Genomic DNA, 15,935 nt, shown 5'->3' with positions numbered 1-15,935 from the left:
CACGAGGTCTGGCTGTAACATATACTGATAAACACATGCTCAGAGCTCATAATACTTGAATGTAACATGTGGTCTATTAATGGCACATTACAAAAATACAGCGGAAGAAAAAAGTAAGATCATTCAAAGTTTGTTAGTTTGTTAATTTAAAATCGAGCCAAATTCTAATGTTTGTGGAGTTGCACAGACATAATGAGTGCCAAATTTGGCACCAATTGTTTGCAAGCTTATGATATTCTTGCATCTCTAAAAAGATTATACCTGCCAAGGTTGAATATCAAAACAAAGCCATTTTTAGTTATGAAACACAGAACAAAAGTATTTTAAAGTACAAAACATGCTTTTAAAAAAAAAGATTTGTGTAAATAAAAAATGGCTAAGAGAGCCTTGTTTAGACTTTAAAAAAAAAAAAAAAAAAAAAAAAGTCACCCTTAGGCTGAGACCCAACATAAGAAATTTCAGCCTAAAGGGAACATTTCTGAGAATATTATAAACAACTCAGAGTGATTTAGAATGGAATGCCCATCTTACCCTTGACTAAAGCGCTGCTACCAAACACAGTGCTATTAAGAAAATCCCAGTAGTACTAATGACAGAAATATGCTTTAAGTGTAAATTTCAGGTGCATTTTTCTTTTTATTGCTACTGTATTCAGCAGTGTCTTGTAGAATTTTCTCTGTGACTGGTATTTTCCATTTCTGCTTTATTTCATCTGACACAACTGAGTAGAAGCAGTTGAAAACTTCAGAAAAATGAATTTGTTCTTAATCTTGCGCCATTTTTCTTTGTTTTTTCTCATCTGGTAGCTGAGAAATATCAAAACTAGACACTGCTGTGTTTATCTTTTTCATATAAATGCCTGGCAAACCAATATACAAGCTGCAATCCAGACTGGAAAGTATTTAAAATAAAGAATTACTGACTGCTTTCTTTAAACACACACATTTTTGGCACATCTGTAGCATAAGAGTGCACCTTAGAAAAAAACCCATTTATGAAAGGTCTTTGGGTATGTTATTACATTAACAATTTGACTCACATTTACAGAGATTGGATAAGGAATTTCTACTATAAGAAGCTATCACTCCCCCTTGTTTTCCCTACTGAAGACCAAGAACCTTAAAATTAGGCCAGAAATGCTGCTTACAGTGTGATCTTGTTAAACAAAGAAAATCTTTTGGGGCTCAAACAAAAGAACGAGGTACAGTTCTTACAAATACGATTACCATCAAACTGCTTTCCTTTTTCCAGCAGCCTGGCAATTATTTCCCCAACAACAGAATTATATTGCAACAGTCAAAGAAAAAAAAGAGGGGGACCTTATCAGACCTGTCACATAAATGTTTGCAGACAATACCTTGCTCTTTGATTTTAGTTACAGAAAATAAATAACTTGATTCACCAAACATAGATATACAGAAGCAACCACTGTGATTTTAAAACACAGTGCATGAAATTCTGGCCCTACTGAAGTTAATGAAAGTTTTGTCATTGACTTCAAGGGGGGCAGGATGTCACCATTAAAATATTAGCACAAGATGCCTAGCACGCAATCTAGGCACCAATCTTTCAAGTATAAATAACATCAGTGGCATATGAGTGGCATATATCTTCACAAAGCAAATCAATGTATTTCAGATTTAGAGTGTTTCCACACTGAGTTAAAAGCTAAAGTATGCACTCTCAGGAAAAGTATTCATTTGGTAATAATTTAAGTCATGGAACCATAGAGATGCAGAATCCTGGGGACACATTGTGGAAACAGAAGAACAGATCCTCAAATCGAACAGCCCTGATGTCAGTTTACACCAACTGTAGATATGTTGCTACATTTTAATCTTACTGCAGTTTAGAGGGAATAGGGAATACTATGGAGTGTTACACTCTCAGCCACTCTAAAACCTTGCCCAGGTTATTCTCCATTTTACTCTTCCAGTACAAAGAGGCCTTCAATTCACAACATTCCTGAAGAGGAAGAGCTGGACATGGCTACAACAACAGGTCAAGAAAACCATTCTGTCACCAAGATGTGAGACAATGGTAATCTGAGTAGGGAGTCCACCTTACGGAGGAGAATGGGAGCATGAGACACCTGACCTACAACTCTCATGAGGAACTGCAAATGACATTTCAGAATCTATATATTTTGATTTTCTGTTGAAATATTTCAGGTTTCTCATGTTTTGCTGAAAATGATATTTTTCAACAGAAAGGCTCACATTTCTGACTAGTTCTGTAAATTATTTCTTTTCCTCTAAGATTTTGCCTGTTGTCTCTATAGCATGTCCTGCTGGGGTGTGATTAGTTAACAGTTATATAGTTAGATGCAAATCACTATAATTAAGTAGTATTAATTATGATTAACCTTGGTACCCTGGGGATGGAAAAAGCAAGCCAGGACCTCCAAAATTCTCAATCCATGCTGACAGAACATTACAAAAAAACCCTCTGAGTTAGTTCAGCATGATGTTCTATTTTCTGTATTCCACATTCCTCAAATCATAATGGAAAAATATTCATAAAAGTGGGTCTTTCTTTCTTAGGTGTTTGTCTGCCTTGGATTAATTCCCCCCCGGGAAGTCATGGAGCTCTTTTTTTCAGATCATCATCATCTCCACACCAACTATATATGATGGCAAATATCAAGGATAATGATTTAGGGTAGGGTAATAAGAAACACAAGCACGTGAACACTTAATGGTCCTGTTTTCATTACAATTTCTCCTGTACCTCAAAATATGTGGAGAAACAAAGCAAACAAACATTTGTATGACTAGCAGAGAATCTAAAAAGTGTTTTCAACATTTTCCATTTCCATAGAGTTAAAATGTATCTTCCCCATTTTTTGTTGTTGTTTTTTTCATACTAAAGGAAACAATATGTATAGTGAGAAGAGTTCTCACTGTTTTAAGAAAAATAACCCAATAACCTGAAAAAGAAAAAATGTTTTTAAAAAGAATTTTATAAAAAATACTTGGAAACACAAGATAAACTTTTGGCAACTATATTCCAGCATGGGAAACTGGAGACAGAATGAACTTGGGCTGAAGTTAAATACTAAGGAGAGAGATTTAAGTATATGAAATCATTTCAGACAGGCAATACAATGAAGTGCACCTCCATCCAGTAAGTACCTGCACTGTGTTAATATTTGCTCCATAAACTTGCAATAGAATCAGAATCTGGTCTTTGTTTTCTTAATTGTGGAAAGGGCATTCACTCCAAAATATTTTCCCTTTTACTTAAAAATCAATAATTTGACTTGGCTACCTGATTTTCTAGGTGCTTGATCCCTACAGTTTCCATTGACATTAGCCACTCAGTAATCTAATTTCAGTGGGAATTGTGCATGCTCAGCCTAAATATGAGCTTACATGAGAAATTTTGCTAATGTCAGTAATTTCATTAAATTCTCTTGGAAATCATTGGGATTACTTGTATGTGTAAAGTTATGCAGGTCTATAAACATTTGCTGTTTTGGGGCCTAAATTTGTAAAATTTCATTTTATTTTGACATTTCTTAAATTATAGCAACTTTCCTATGTTCACCGAGTTACCAAAAATGATAACTATATACAGCATACAATAGACTTCATAGCTCCTCTAACATAAGATGTAATCCACTTCTAAGTGGGTGTTAGAATGACTGGACAAGCTCCCGCTTATGTGACAGCCACCATCTTAGCCAACATACTCGCTTGAGCTAAAGAGCCAAGATTTCCTAACTGAGAGCTGTAACAGACCTACATCATCTGTGGATCGGCACAAAGGGGCACCTGTTATACACACAGACCAGACGGTTACACAAGACATGGGCAGTTATGCCACTTTTTTTAAAGTGATCATGCCTTATTTCTATCATGGTGCAAGAAAGCTCAAAAAAGTAGAGTTTAGGTATTTTGTTTGTTTTGGTTCTCTTTGTGGGATGACTTTGCTAGATTTTTGTCTCCCTCTGCCAAAATAGGTCAAATATTTTAAGATATCATCTCTGGATACCGGGCCCTGTCTATGACTCACTCTAACATATGAAGGAAAAACCTCTCAATGACTTTCAGGACTTAAGTGAACAACATTTCATTGTCTAGATCAATAGTGGTGTATCAATTACATGCTCTAATGCATCATTCATGATCATGTGGAAAAAGATTGAAAAAACTTAGCGCAATCTAAAATTTTTAGTCATTAGTAGACCAAGACTGTTAGGACATATTTATAAAAAAAAAAATTCCTTAAAAGTTTGTATCAGAAGCTATTTGAAAGACATTAGATGTATTTTTATGCCCACGTTGATCATTTTTCCCCTGAAATACTGCTCATAATACTAATCTTTTAGAAAGAATATTAACAGTCATTGTAAAAATGAAGACACCTACTTTTCTTGCAAAATAAGTTTGTTTTCCTTCTTCCAGAGGTCTTTGAAGTCAGAACTGAATTCATGCCAAATACTGAAGAAAGCATGAGGTGACACTTCCTTCTCTCCCATTTTTGGTTTCACACAGAAATAGGCTGCAGTTTCCAAAAAGCTGCCAAAGACAACAAAACCCCCAAGTATTTTATTATCTATTGATGTAGAATTTTCTTTCTGCATCCAAAACCTGGCATAATACACAGTTGCTATTGGCAATATATAGATTATTTAGCTCTGATGTTTTCCTGTACATATTCTGTTATATTTCCTCAGCAAGGGTTGTGGTTTGATATTTAATCATACACACGGTTTTTAACGAAAGCATTGTCCACTTTAAAGCCAAGAAAGAATGTACTGTCTTCAGGGCCCAGCAAAGCTAGACCTCAACTCCTTTCCTCACATTGCATTTTTATTGTATTTGAAACCATTTTCAAAACAGAGCTGAACTCTAAAGCAGTTCTAAACAGTCTAAACAGTCTTTCACTATGACACAATACAATAGACAATCTAAGAGGAACAGTCCATAGAAAGGTGGTGTTAAAACAATTCTTTTCTATTCTAGACGATAGTAAAACCGGTAGTCATGCTAAAAAATAGTTATCAATCATGATTCTGACATAACCGTGTTTGACATCCATTTCTTAACATAGATACTGCTAGCATAGATGACAAAGTAGTGTATGTAGAGCTGAAGTGCAAGCAAAAATTGCTCGTGAAGGATACAGAAGGCTACACACCAAGGTTTAGCACAATGGCTGTGATTTCAATGAAATTTGTCCCTCCCCATAATTAGAACTTCTCTCCCTTAGTTCCAAATTTTAAAAAATGGTCCCAGATGGGAAAAAAAACAAACAAACAAAAACCCTATGAATTTCAGTTCAAAAGGATAAAGTTATTTCTAGCAATGATTTTATAATAATTTTATTGAAATCTCATCCAATTTTATTTGTAATTAAAATGCCATGTTCAAAATTCAAAATATTCTTCATACAATTATTACATCAAAATATGAGAACTTACATTTTCACTTGTTTCTATGAAAAAGTGGTCAGTTTGTGAAAAAAAAAATATGTCGTGGACAACAAATTGGCTCAGTTGTTAGTGCACATGCCAGCCAGCTAATCAAAAGCATATGCAGACTGACGGGCACTACAGCATGGCATGGGAATCTTCAGGCACCATTTGAGTCATTGGCCATTTTTGAATAAGCTACTTAAAGACCATTCTGTGTTTTGCAAAACACAGAAAAATCAGAAGCTCAAAGAAAGAAGAGGCTCTGTTCTGACAAACACCTAGGCAAAGAGGCTCCAACAAATGACACAGAGATATCAGACTCAATTATAACATGAAACAAGGGAACCCTAGTAGCAAAAGGACTGATCTGCAAAAAACATTATCAAGCTGACTAGCAGATGAACATCACAAGAGAATGAAAAACAGTCATCTCAAGTAATATGTTTAAATTTGAGGTAACGAGCTATAATCCCTCTACATGAAACCCTCTCATCAAACAGGGAGCCAGGCCAGAATGAAATTCCAACAAATACGTGTTCGAGTTTGATAAATGGTACTAACATTTACAGAAGACATGAAGGCTTTCATTAACAATCCATGGGATCAAAGGGAGTTAGTGAGGCTTTTCCTCTGATCATTGCTAATCTTGCTGGGAACCACCAGTATAGCCAATTCAGCCATATATCCATGTTTAACTCTGGCTAATGGCATTCCTTCTTCCAGTCAGTTACAGCAAAATGCAAGTCCTCAGCAAGATTGATCACCTCCCATGGAAACCAATTTGAGGGAAGGAGAAATTAAGCTGCTTGTAAAATGTGAAAGACCAGAAGCTTGGCAGATTGTTTGTTAATGTGCCACCTTTCTAACACCTGTCTGTGCAAATGCAGAAGATGCAACCTGCAGCACAGTTGGGCCTTAAAGCAGGATGCCTCAGGAATCTAGCTAGTTATCCTGGTAGCACAGGTGAAACAAATCCAAGGTAATCATTCCAACTTCTTCAGTCAGAGGTATGTTGATGTTCTTCTTATTGTATTTTGAAGGAGAAGGTGGCAGGATTCAGATATGAAAAGCAAAAGATCAAGACAAAGCAAGGGAGAAGTGACCCTAGATCCTCAGAAATTTGGGAAGGAGTAACTTGTTTACGTTAGTATACTCTGAATATCAGATTTTTGAAATCCATAAGATTACAGTTTACATATGTTAAAATAGAGAGACCTCAAAGCTGACTCTGGAGGGGTCATTGAGCTTATGTCTCAGTTATGAAAAGGGATTTAGACAAAGGCTAAGCTGCCTGTGTCTTGTGTAATCCTCTGGTTATACACACAAACCAAAGGGTTACAAGACAAAGTCACAAATAAATCCACGAGGGTAGGAGTGGATATTGCCATTTCAGACCACATTACTGAGCTATACAACAGATACCTTCTGCACTGCATTTCAGCAGGGCAACTCATCCAAGTGCTTTGTTGGTCCTTTAACAAACCTTGAAGCAAAACACATTCCAGTAGTGCTTATAGCTACATGTGCAGCATGTGTATGATGGTCAGAGTATGGGATTGGGACTCAAGACCCCTGGGTTCCATTTCCAAATCTGTTTGTAATTGAGACATAAGTCACATAAGCTCCCTGTGCCTCACTCGCGGTATCTGTGAAATGGGTATACTTACTACTCCAAAGAGATGTTGTGAAACTTACTAAATGTTCATAAAGCACTATGAGTTCATCAGGTGAAAGGTGCCTAAGTCCCCCATACTACTAAGTCATGTTTCAAAACAACACAAAATCTGTGTATTAGAGAAGGTGAGAGAGGAGAGGGTTAGGGTTATTTTCAAGGATTAACAGAGGTACAGGAGGTCAGTGGCTTTGTTCCAGTCAGCATGACTTTTCAAGCCTGATTAAAAATAAGGCATTGATGTTCACACTGCTGCCTTATCCAGACAGGGCAAAGGGCAAATATCTGCTAAAAGGATTTTAAATAGGTTTCCATATTCTCCACACTGGCCCCAAAGAACATTTAAATATCTTTAAATCTCTTAAATCTGTGAAGGTGGTGGTTTCTGAGAAAATAAATGAGGAAGTTAGATTAGGGAAGGTGGTTAGCTTCCCTCCTCCACCAATCTTCCCATCCCCCAATCTAGTCTCTAAAAACTTAAGAGTTTCATTTTCAGGCAGATTTCAGAAAAAACATCCTAGACCTTGCTACATGCTACTTATTTTACAGCTATGCTATTGTACATTTTTCTATAGATATTCAACTATATAAACAACTAAACCTAACAATCAGCATTATTAGAAAAACCTGACAATCACATCTTTAAACCTATTCACCACCAGCATGTCTACCTACAGGGTCAAATCAATTAGGAATATTTTGAGAGCAAGCCATAGATTGCTTTATCTTTTTGTTCTCCAGTTAACACACTATAGCAGCTCACAATGATTCAAATTCAGGTCTGCCATGTGTCATACATTGACTGGACAACTATCCATTCATCTGGCCAATTTATTAATACCAACAAAATGTGTGTGTATAGAGATCTCTGCCTTAATTTGTGGATGATATGAGAGTGCCTATTGCTGAAGGAAGAGGAATGGAGGAACAAACCAACAAATTGGCACTTTTAAGAAACGAATTATAATCAGTGCTACTCAGCAATGAAGAAACATCTGCAGAGTCTCCTCAGAAGGGGCTACCCAGGCTCCAGCAGCCAACAAATAAAGATAACTGTAGGTCCAGAGACAGTTTAAATTTCACTTGCAGTGACATTATTCCTGGCTGACCTTACTGAGAGATGGTTAACCCACACCTCTCTCTCTCTCTCTCTACATGCCAGTTCCAAACACACAAAACAAAACACCTGCAGGCACATCATAGCAGCAGTGATCAATCTAAACATGGATTTCAGAGCATGAAGATGATTCGAGATTGTTTAATAACAAATGAAGGATTTCATCTGCAGCTATACTTGGATGCTCCTGATACCTCAGGTTTTGGAGTCTAAATGGTCAGCTGTTGTTGATATGCCCTAAAGTTGCTCCTCACTTAAGTACAGTTGAGTTTAATTAATTGGCATTACCGCATAGGATTTTCTCCCAGGGTAGTAGCTGTGAGGCTTTTGGGTTCAAGAAATATTCCCTGATTCAGATAGTAGGTTTACCTACTTCATAAAGTACATGCTATCCAGTGATTAAAGTCACAGGTAAAACAGTTAATAACTAAGGTCAAGTAAGGGGAAGTGTAGGTGAGTTTGGAGAGGGAGAAGAACAGCTAGATGTAATCAACAAGACAGTATACAAGTGCATGCAACTTATTGCTCTATTTAAATTTGACATGAGTTGTATTATATTAAGGCCCAACTTGTGTAGCGAGGCTTTATAAGTCCGTTATAAGGGCAAAAATTGGCCCTTTGGTTTTAAGGTGAGACATGAAAACAAGAGTACAGTATATAGCTAACAGTTAGTACTGCTCTCTGAAAAGTTAGTCATATGAATTGTCATTATTAAGCCCTCTCAGCATCTTTTGTTTAGAGGCAAAAGCAATGACTATTATTCTGTTGTCTCCTGTATAGAATATACAGCTTGTATAGTATAAACATGTCAGTGAGAACAGGTAGCCATGGAAACTCCATCTATCTGATCAAGGTTGGGCTTATGATTTGGAGGGCTCTCAGCAGCTCTAGCAGGTGGAATTAAGCCTCTTTCCTCTTGGGTCCTGCTTCAAAAAAGGGATAAAAGGGGCCGGCCTCCTAGTTTCTGAGATAGAAGATTGGGAGAATCAGGATACCAAACAAACACTTGGACAAGTTGGTATATTTCATTCAGGTTCCCTTTTTATTGTGGTTTCAAGGTTATGAGTGTATTTTCATACCCTGTTTTTACACATTTCCACCTATTACCATCCTTGTCCTGCATAATGAAAAGTGGGGAAATATGATTGTAAACACAAGTATAGGGGAAAAAACATCAAGCATTCAAAATTTTATAAGCAAATTTTGTTTTGTTGGGCAGAAAACAGTATTATTGTATTAAAAACAAAGCCAAGTTAACATACCACTTTAAATTAACTGCCAGGAATCATCAATCTTTCCTTGCTTTTGCCGATTTATATTGTGTAACTATGGTTTTTGTAATTTTGTTCTTTAGAGAATAAACTAAGGTCTCAAATTTCTCCCCTGCCCCCCATAAAAAAATTTCCCAATGTTTTTCATTCTAAATCATCATGTTAGTCTGGATCTGTAAAAGCAGCAAAGAGTCCTGTGGCACCTTACAGACTAACAGACATATTGGAGCATGAGCTTTTGTGGGTGAATTCCCACTTCGCTGGATGCATGTAGTGGGTATTCACTCACGAAAGCTCATGCTCTAATACGTCTGTTAATCTATAAGGTGCCACAGGACTCTTTGCTGCTTTCAGAGAACATACAGTGTAAGTGGCAGAGAATCGTTACTTCAAGATGCAACATTCAGAATTTAAGCTATTTTATAATCATTCCTTTGGAAAAGTTACAATTTGCAGGGGACTGATTGACTCAGGATGTTGCTAATGGATTATGCCTTTCATCTCTAGAATACCAATGCAAATGCAGCCCAGGCCAGTAATCTAATGCCTGAAGCCATCCAGTGGTTGTTGGCTTCCTCGGTCTAGTTTCCCATGGACAAAGCCCATTATACAAAATCTACAACCATGACTGGAACAAAGCAGCAATCTTGTTGGAACTCTCAGAGCCAAAGAGTGAAGCGAGCATGGAAACTAACCTACCTTTTCAACCTAGCATTAGCCTCTTTAGCTCAGGATTGAGATATTTTGGTAGGGCACTTTGGGGAATCTTGCACTGTCATTGCTTGTGCTGTACCTGGTCTATAAAAAAGAACAGGATTTCTGAGTCCAGGGCTGTGACAGTTTTCTAATTAAATAAAAGTAAGTTGTGAACAGAATGCTAATTTCTTTTTATTCAATAGATGTTTTTTGATATTCTGTAACAGCTGTCAAAACCCTGGACCACAACCTTAGCCCTCCTTTTGGCTGTTTTGAACTACCCTGATGTAAAAGAATCCTCAGGTAACGAAACAATGACTTATTTGGCCTCTTTTTCCACAGTTTGATGTTTGCAACTTTACAGTCACACAACTATCACTATCACACAACTATTGTGCATGTCTGTTGAGTTACATGGAAACATGGTAAGCTGTGTGCTTAACTGGCCATTTGTGGTGCATTCATGTACATCCATCTTTGAAAGTCAGGAGAAGATGTATGCTAAGATTAACATATGAGCTTCAAATATATTTAATAATCCCTTAGCCAGTTTAACTTGCATAAACAATGAGGTGCCTATTGACTCAGAATAGTAGTCGGTCTGATCCACAATCTGTTGGCCTCATTGCAGCAAGCTAGAGTTTTAAGTTCCAACTTTCCTCCAGCTGTTCTGCTAACATACCTTATCTTCTCAACCTAGTTCAAATGCACGTCTACACTGAAAATAAATCAAAACCAAAACTAGATCAACTCATGACAGTGAAACTCAGAGCCACAGCCAACTGAGTTGGGCTCCTGGGAGGTATGCTACAGGGCTAAAAATAGCAATGTATGCTTCCCCACTTAGGCTGATGTTCAGCTTCTGAGACACCTCTCCATCCCCTGAGTCTCAGCGCCTGGGCTCCAACCCAGCCCTGAATATCTTCACTGCTATTATTTAGTTCTATAGTGCAAGTCCAGTATGGGCTCTGAGACTCGTTGCTGCAGGGTTGGGGTTGGAGTTTTTTATGCTGTGTAGACATACCATAAGGCTACCATTTTTAAAGGAGTTGTGTGTGTGAGATGTGAGGTGACTTTCCATATAATAGTTTTTGTTTTACTTTGAAGAAATTTATTTTATTGACATAGGCCCAAGTCTTGAAAGTTGCTCCATGCTGGTGAACCCCAATGTCTCTGTGGATACTGGATGTCTCTGCAGGATGAGCGACATCAGTTTCTTTAAATATATAAGTAGAAAACTCCACAAGTATCCTATCAGCTTCAATATACATACAACATTTAACACAGCTTTGGTTAATGCCTGGCATCCACTAAAGAATCTGGGTAACAGGGTTGGGGGTCCTACTGTTTGGTATAGTGAGGAGACAGCCCTTTTCTCTCAGCCTCTTAACCCTCATGTTCTACCAGGGGAGGATGGTGAGGTCTCAGCAATGGGCTGGGGACTTGCCATGGAAGAAAAGGGGGCTGACAGCATGCCTCCATCAGGTGGAAACAATTAAGGAAGGAATGATGACCTGCACTGTGCACGTTTTTGGTGGATATATCCCAGATGAGTTAAATTAATAAAGTTGTGGCCTAATTAAACCACATTTCTTGCAATGGTCCAACTTAACTGGTGTGCCCAGGACATTGGGAGCTGGATCAGGATCTAACCCATAAGGTGGTTCTCACAGCAGAAAGAAAAAGGGCAATGCCTGCAGGGACATATCTACTCTTCCCACTCTATTTTCTTCTCTTCTTGCTCCATATGGATGAGAAAATTATCTAGGTTAGACAAGAATAAACTGTGAGGAACCACAGAATAATCTAGCTAAACTTGCCAATTGGCATGTGATGGAATATAACTTTCAAAGCATGTAAATGTAACCCACGCCCCTCCTGGCATGGAGACCACTTAGCAGAAAGAGATAAAATGAGTCTGTTCTACAGCCTTAGCTAACAGCAAGTGGGCTTTTAGCTCATGCACTAGGCTCCAAAGGTCCCCAGTTCAATCCTGCCCACTGACAATCAGGGTTCGTTGGCATTACATAAGCACAAGGTGATGCATACTGCAAGAAAAAAATGATTAATCATATTCTAATTCAGCTGTAATCTCTCAAGAAAACTAAATTTAAAGTAATGCACATTGGAAAAAAATAACCCCAACTATACATACAATATGATGGGGGCTAATTTAGCTACAACAAATCAGGAAAAAGATCTCAGAGTCATCGTGGATAGTTCTCTGAAGATGTCCACACAGCGTGCAGAGGCGGTCAAAAAAGCAAACAGGATATTAGGAATCGTTAAAAAGGGGATAGAGAATAAGAAGGAGAATATATTATTGCCCTTATAGAAATCGATGGTATGCCCACATCTGGAATACTGCGTACAGATGTGGTCTCCTGACCTCAAAAAAGATATACTGGCACTAGAAAAGGTTCAGAGAAGGGCAACTAAAATGTTTAGGGGTTTGGAACGGGTCCCATATGAGGAGAGATTAAAGAGTCTAGAACTTTTCAGCTTGGAAAAGAGGAGACAAAGGGGGGATATGATAGAGGTATATAAAATCATGAGTGATGTGGAGAAACTAGCTAAGGAAAAGTTATTTACTTATTCCCATAATACAAGAATTAGGGGTCACCAAATGAAATTAATGGGCAGCAGGTTTAAAACAAATAAAAGGAAGTTCTTCACACAGTGCACAGTCAACTTGTGGAACTCCTTGCTTGAGGAGGTTGTGAAGGCTAGGACTATAACAGCGTTTAAAAGAGAACTGGATAAATTCATGGTGGTTAAGTCCATTAATGGCTATTAGCCAGGATGGGTAATGAATGGTGTCCCTAGACTCTATTTGTCAGAGGGTAGAGATGGATGGCAGGAGAGAAATCACCTGATCATTACCTGTTAGGTGCACTACCTCTGTGGCACCTGGCATTGGCCACTGTCGGTAGACAGGATACTGGGCTAGATGGACCTTTTGTCTGACCTACTATGGCCGTTCTTATGTTCTTACCTTGGCATCACTGTAGTGAAACCACTTGCTGAACATGCAATGGTTGTCAAAAAAGCAAACATGCTGGAACTAAGGATTTTAATTTCTGTAATTATAGTGTTTTTTGACTAGCTTCCTGATTTTAAAAAAAAACACTTCCTTTTCTAAAAGCTTTGTGCCACAGTGCTAATTTTCAGTATGATTCTTACCTCAAAGATATTGACCTTAATTATATTGGTGTCACTACTACTTAGTAGTGCCACTGTAATTGCTTCTTGAACTAACTCCTGCATCTCATTTACCGTAGAGCTAAGAACAGACTCTCCTTATGAGCCTTAGAACTAGCTATTCCAAGAAGCCACAATTGTTGATGGCATACAATTGGTACTTCTAAGCCTTGTCCCAGAGTGACATTTGATATATGTTTGTGTTAGCACTTGAAGTCCCCTAATGAAATTAAAAGGCAATACATTTAAAACCGATAACAGGAAATTAAAAAAAAAAAAGGAAAAAACCCCAAACCCACAATATAATACTTAAACATTCAAAAAACAGACATGTAAATAGATTAAAGTGTTCAAAAATTAGATAAGAAAAATTTTATAAATGGACATACATCTTCATGATTCTGCCTGGGTTCAGGAAGAAACTTTATTTTATGGGAAATGTTATTCCCTAATTATCCATTATAGGGAATTTACATGGTCTGACACTTGCCTTTATCAGAGACCGGGCACTGGACTAGAATGACCATTGACCTCATGTGTGGCAGTCCCTAAGCTCATGCATTACCTTTTTCCCACAAAGCATTTCCCTTGCGCTACAACTAATATATAGCTATGATGTGTAAATTCCTACTGTATGTAACTCACACCAGTAATATGAGACACCAAGTGAGAAGGAGATCTAAGAGGGAAGGAATCGATTGTCAATTAATGGAAGGTCACAAGGGTATGGGTGGCAGGGAAAAAAGTAGCGAAAGGGACCCAGGGGGAAAGAAAGAGTCCAACCGTATTCTCTGACCTTTCAGTTTAATTTTATTTTTTCTGCTCGATCTCTCTCTCTCTCTCTCCACTCTCAGCTTTGATAGTGGGAGCTTTCAACACATATTTCAAGCATTAATTCTATTACATTTTAGCTTTGCTGATCACCTTTGAAGGAAATCCAAACCATTGTGTGGCAGGGAGCAGGGTGGGAGCAATGCTTAAGGTTTTAAAGGCTTACCAATCTTAGGTGCTAAATTTATAGTATTGCTTTTCAACAGTACCATTCTACCATCAGGTTTGTTATTACTCAAGGTGTCATCAACCTGTCAGCACAAGAGCAGGTGTGAAGTATTGGTTCCTACCATATCTAATGCCATCAAAGCTGATGGAAGTTCTCTGCATGCAAGGACTGTCCTGTTAGGCCTACATTATTTCTCAGGGAATTTTGGAGGCAAACATTCCTACAATTTACCTGTTCCTATAGCAAAGAGAGCAACATAGCAATGCTAAATGCATTTAAAAAAAAGTTCTGAAAACAAAGAGGTGCCTGAGAGACAGCACTTTGGAAGCACTTTAAAACCTAGCAATCCTTGGAATGTAGAAGTACCTGTACCAAATAATAAAATAAATCAAACCCAAAACATCCTGAAATGGGTAGATAGATGTTCCCTATCCAATTGTACTCATCCTAAATTCCCCTGCCAATAATTACATTAGTGTGCAGAAACCATTCATTTGTCCTTTTATTATAAATCAAGTATCTGTTATTGCATCATGGAGCAAGTTTCAATTTTGCACAGCAGAACTTATTCTAAATTCTTGTATCAATTTAAATCAATCACAACATAACCCAGCCAGGATGATAATCCAACATTTTGACCTATCCGGCCTTCACTAGGGATCAATAGCAAAATGCATTTTGCTAGTAAACAGTGAAAACATATACATAAAAATATAGTTTATAACACTGTGTAATAATCTAGAAGACTCTAAACATATACTACTCCAAGCAACATCATTTTCAGAGGCTCCACGTAAATTATCTGAAATTGAGTAATTTTCAGTGCAAATTAATTGTTTTTGACAGATGTCAGATTCCCAGTCTGAATCTGTTAGGGTTCACCTACATCTAAGCATTACTAGCCCAGCTAGTAGCTACTGTACTGGGCTTAGAATATGTTTCATAATTTGCCAAATGGACAGCACTAGTAACTGAACACTCTCCAAGCTCTGAAGGTGTCCTGGGTCTTAAATAAAAGCCGGAAGGTGAACTTGTACATGGATCCTAAAGTGTTTCTCTACAAGCAGACACTATGGTGATGGTAGAGGAAGATTTATGCTAAATATTCTAGTGCTATTGATTTTGGGAAACTAGCATACCACTTTAAAAAAAAAAAAGAGAGAGATAAGCACTTAATATGAGAACCAGACTTTGAACTAGGCCCAAATGAAACATTCACCAAAATAGCATAATAATGGGTACTAAGGCTGCCGCTGTTCATTCACAGGCACACAGTCCAGGATAGCAAACTGATTTTGCTGCAGCATTATTGTTGCCATTTTTGATGGGGCTGGCTTTAGTACTTAGCTCTTGCTTCTACAAGAGCTGGTACAAGAAGATATGAAGGCGGGGCACAGCTCTGAATATGTGCCAGTAACATGATGCTATAGCTCCTGCTCCTACCTTGCAATGAAGTGATGGGGGTGGCGATGAGGGGAGGTGAGAGGAAGGAGGGAAGGAAACGTCTGTATCATAACTATTGTATTTTGGTGACAATGATTGTCTGATATTGTGGG

At 37.8% G+C, this 15,935-nt stretch overlaps 1 protein-coding gene across 3 annotated transcripts in view; it reads right to left on the bottom strand.

Moving 5' to 3' along the window:
• Window positions 1-15,935, bottom strand: part of FMN2 (formin 2) — a 232,174-nt gene that overhangs the window by 25,027 nt on the left and 191,212 nt on the right. For all 3 annotated transcript variants that reach the window (XM_030556975.1, XM_030556976.1, XM_030556977.1), the window contains one exon: window positions 4,374-4,523. In XM_030556975.1, coding sequence (XP_030412835.1) covers window positions 4,374-4,523 — 150 coding nt within the window. The remainder of the gene's footprint in view (window positions 1-4,373; window positions 4,524-15,935) is intronic.

The sequence above is a fragment of the Gopherus evgoodei genome, chromosome 3, assembly GCF_007399415.2.
Source record: "Gopherus evgoodei ecotype Sinaloan lineage chromosome 3, rGopEvg1_v1.p, whole genome shotgun sequence".
Classification (NCBI taxonomy): Eukaryota; Metazoa; Chordata; order Testudines; family Testudinidae; genus Gopherus; species Gopherus evgoodei.
The sequence above is the reverse complement of the archived record's forward strand: the minus strand, read 5'-3'. Positions and strand labels throughout refer to the sequence as shown.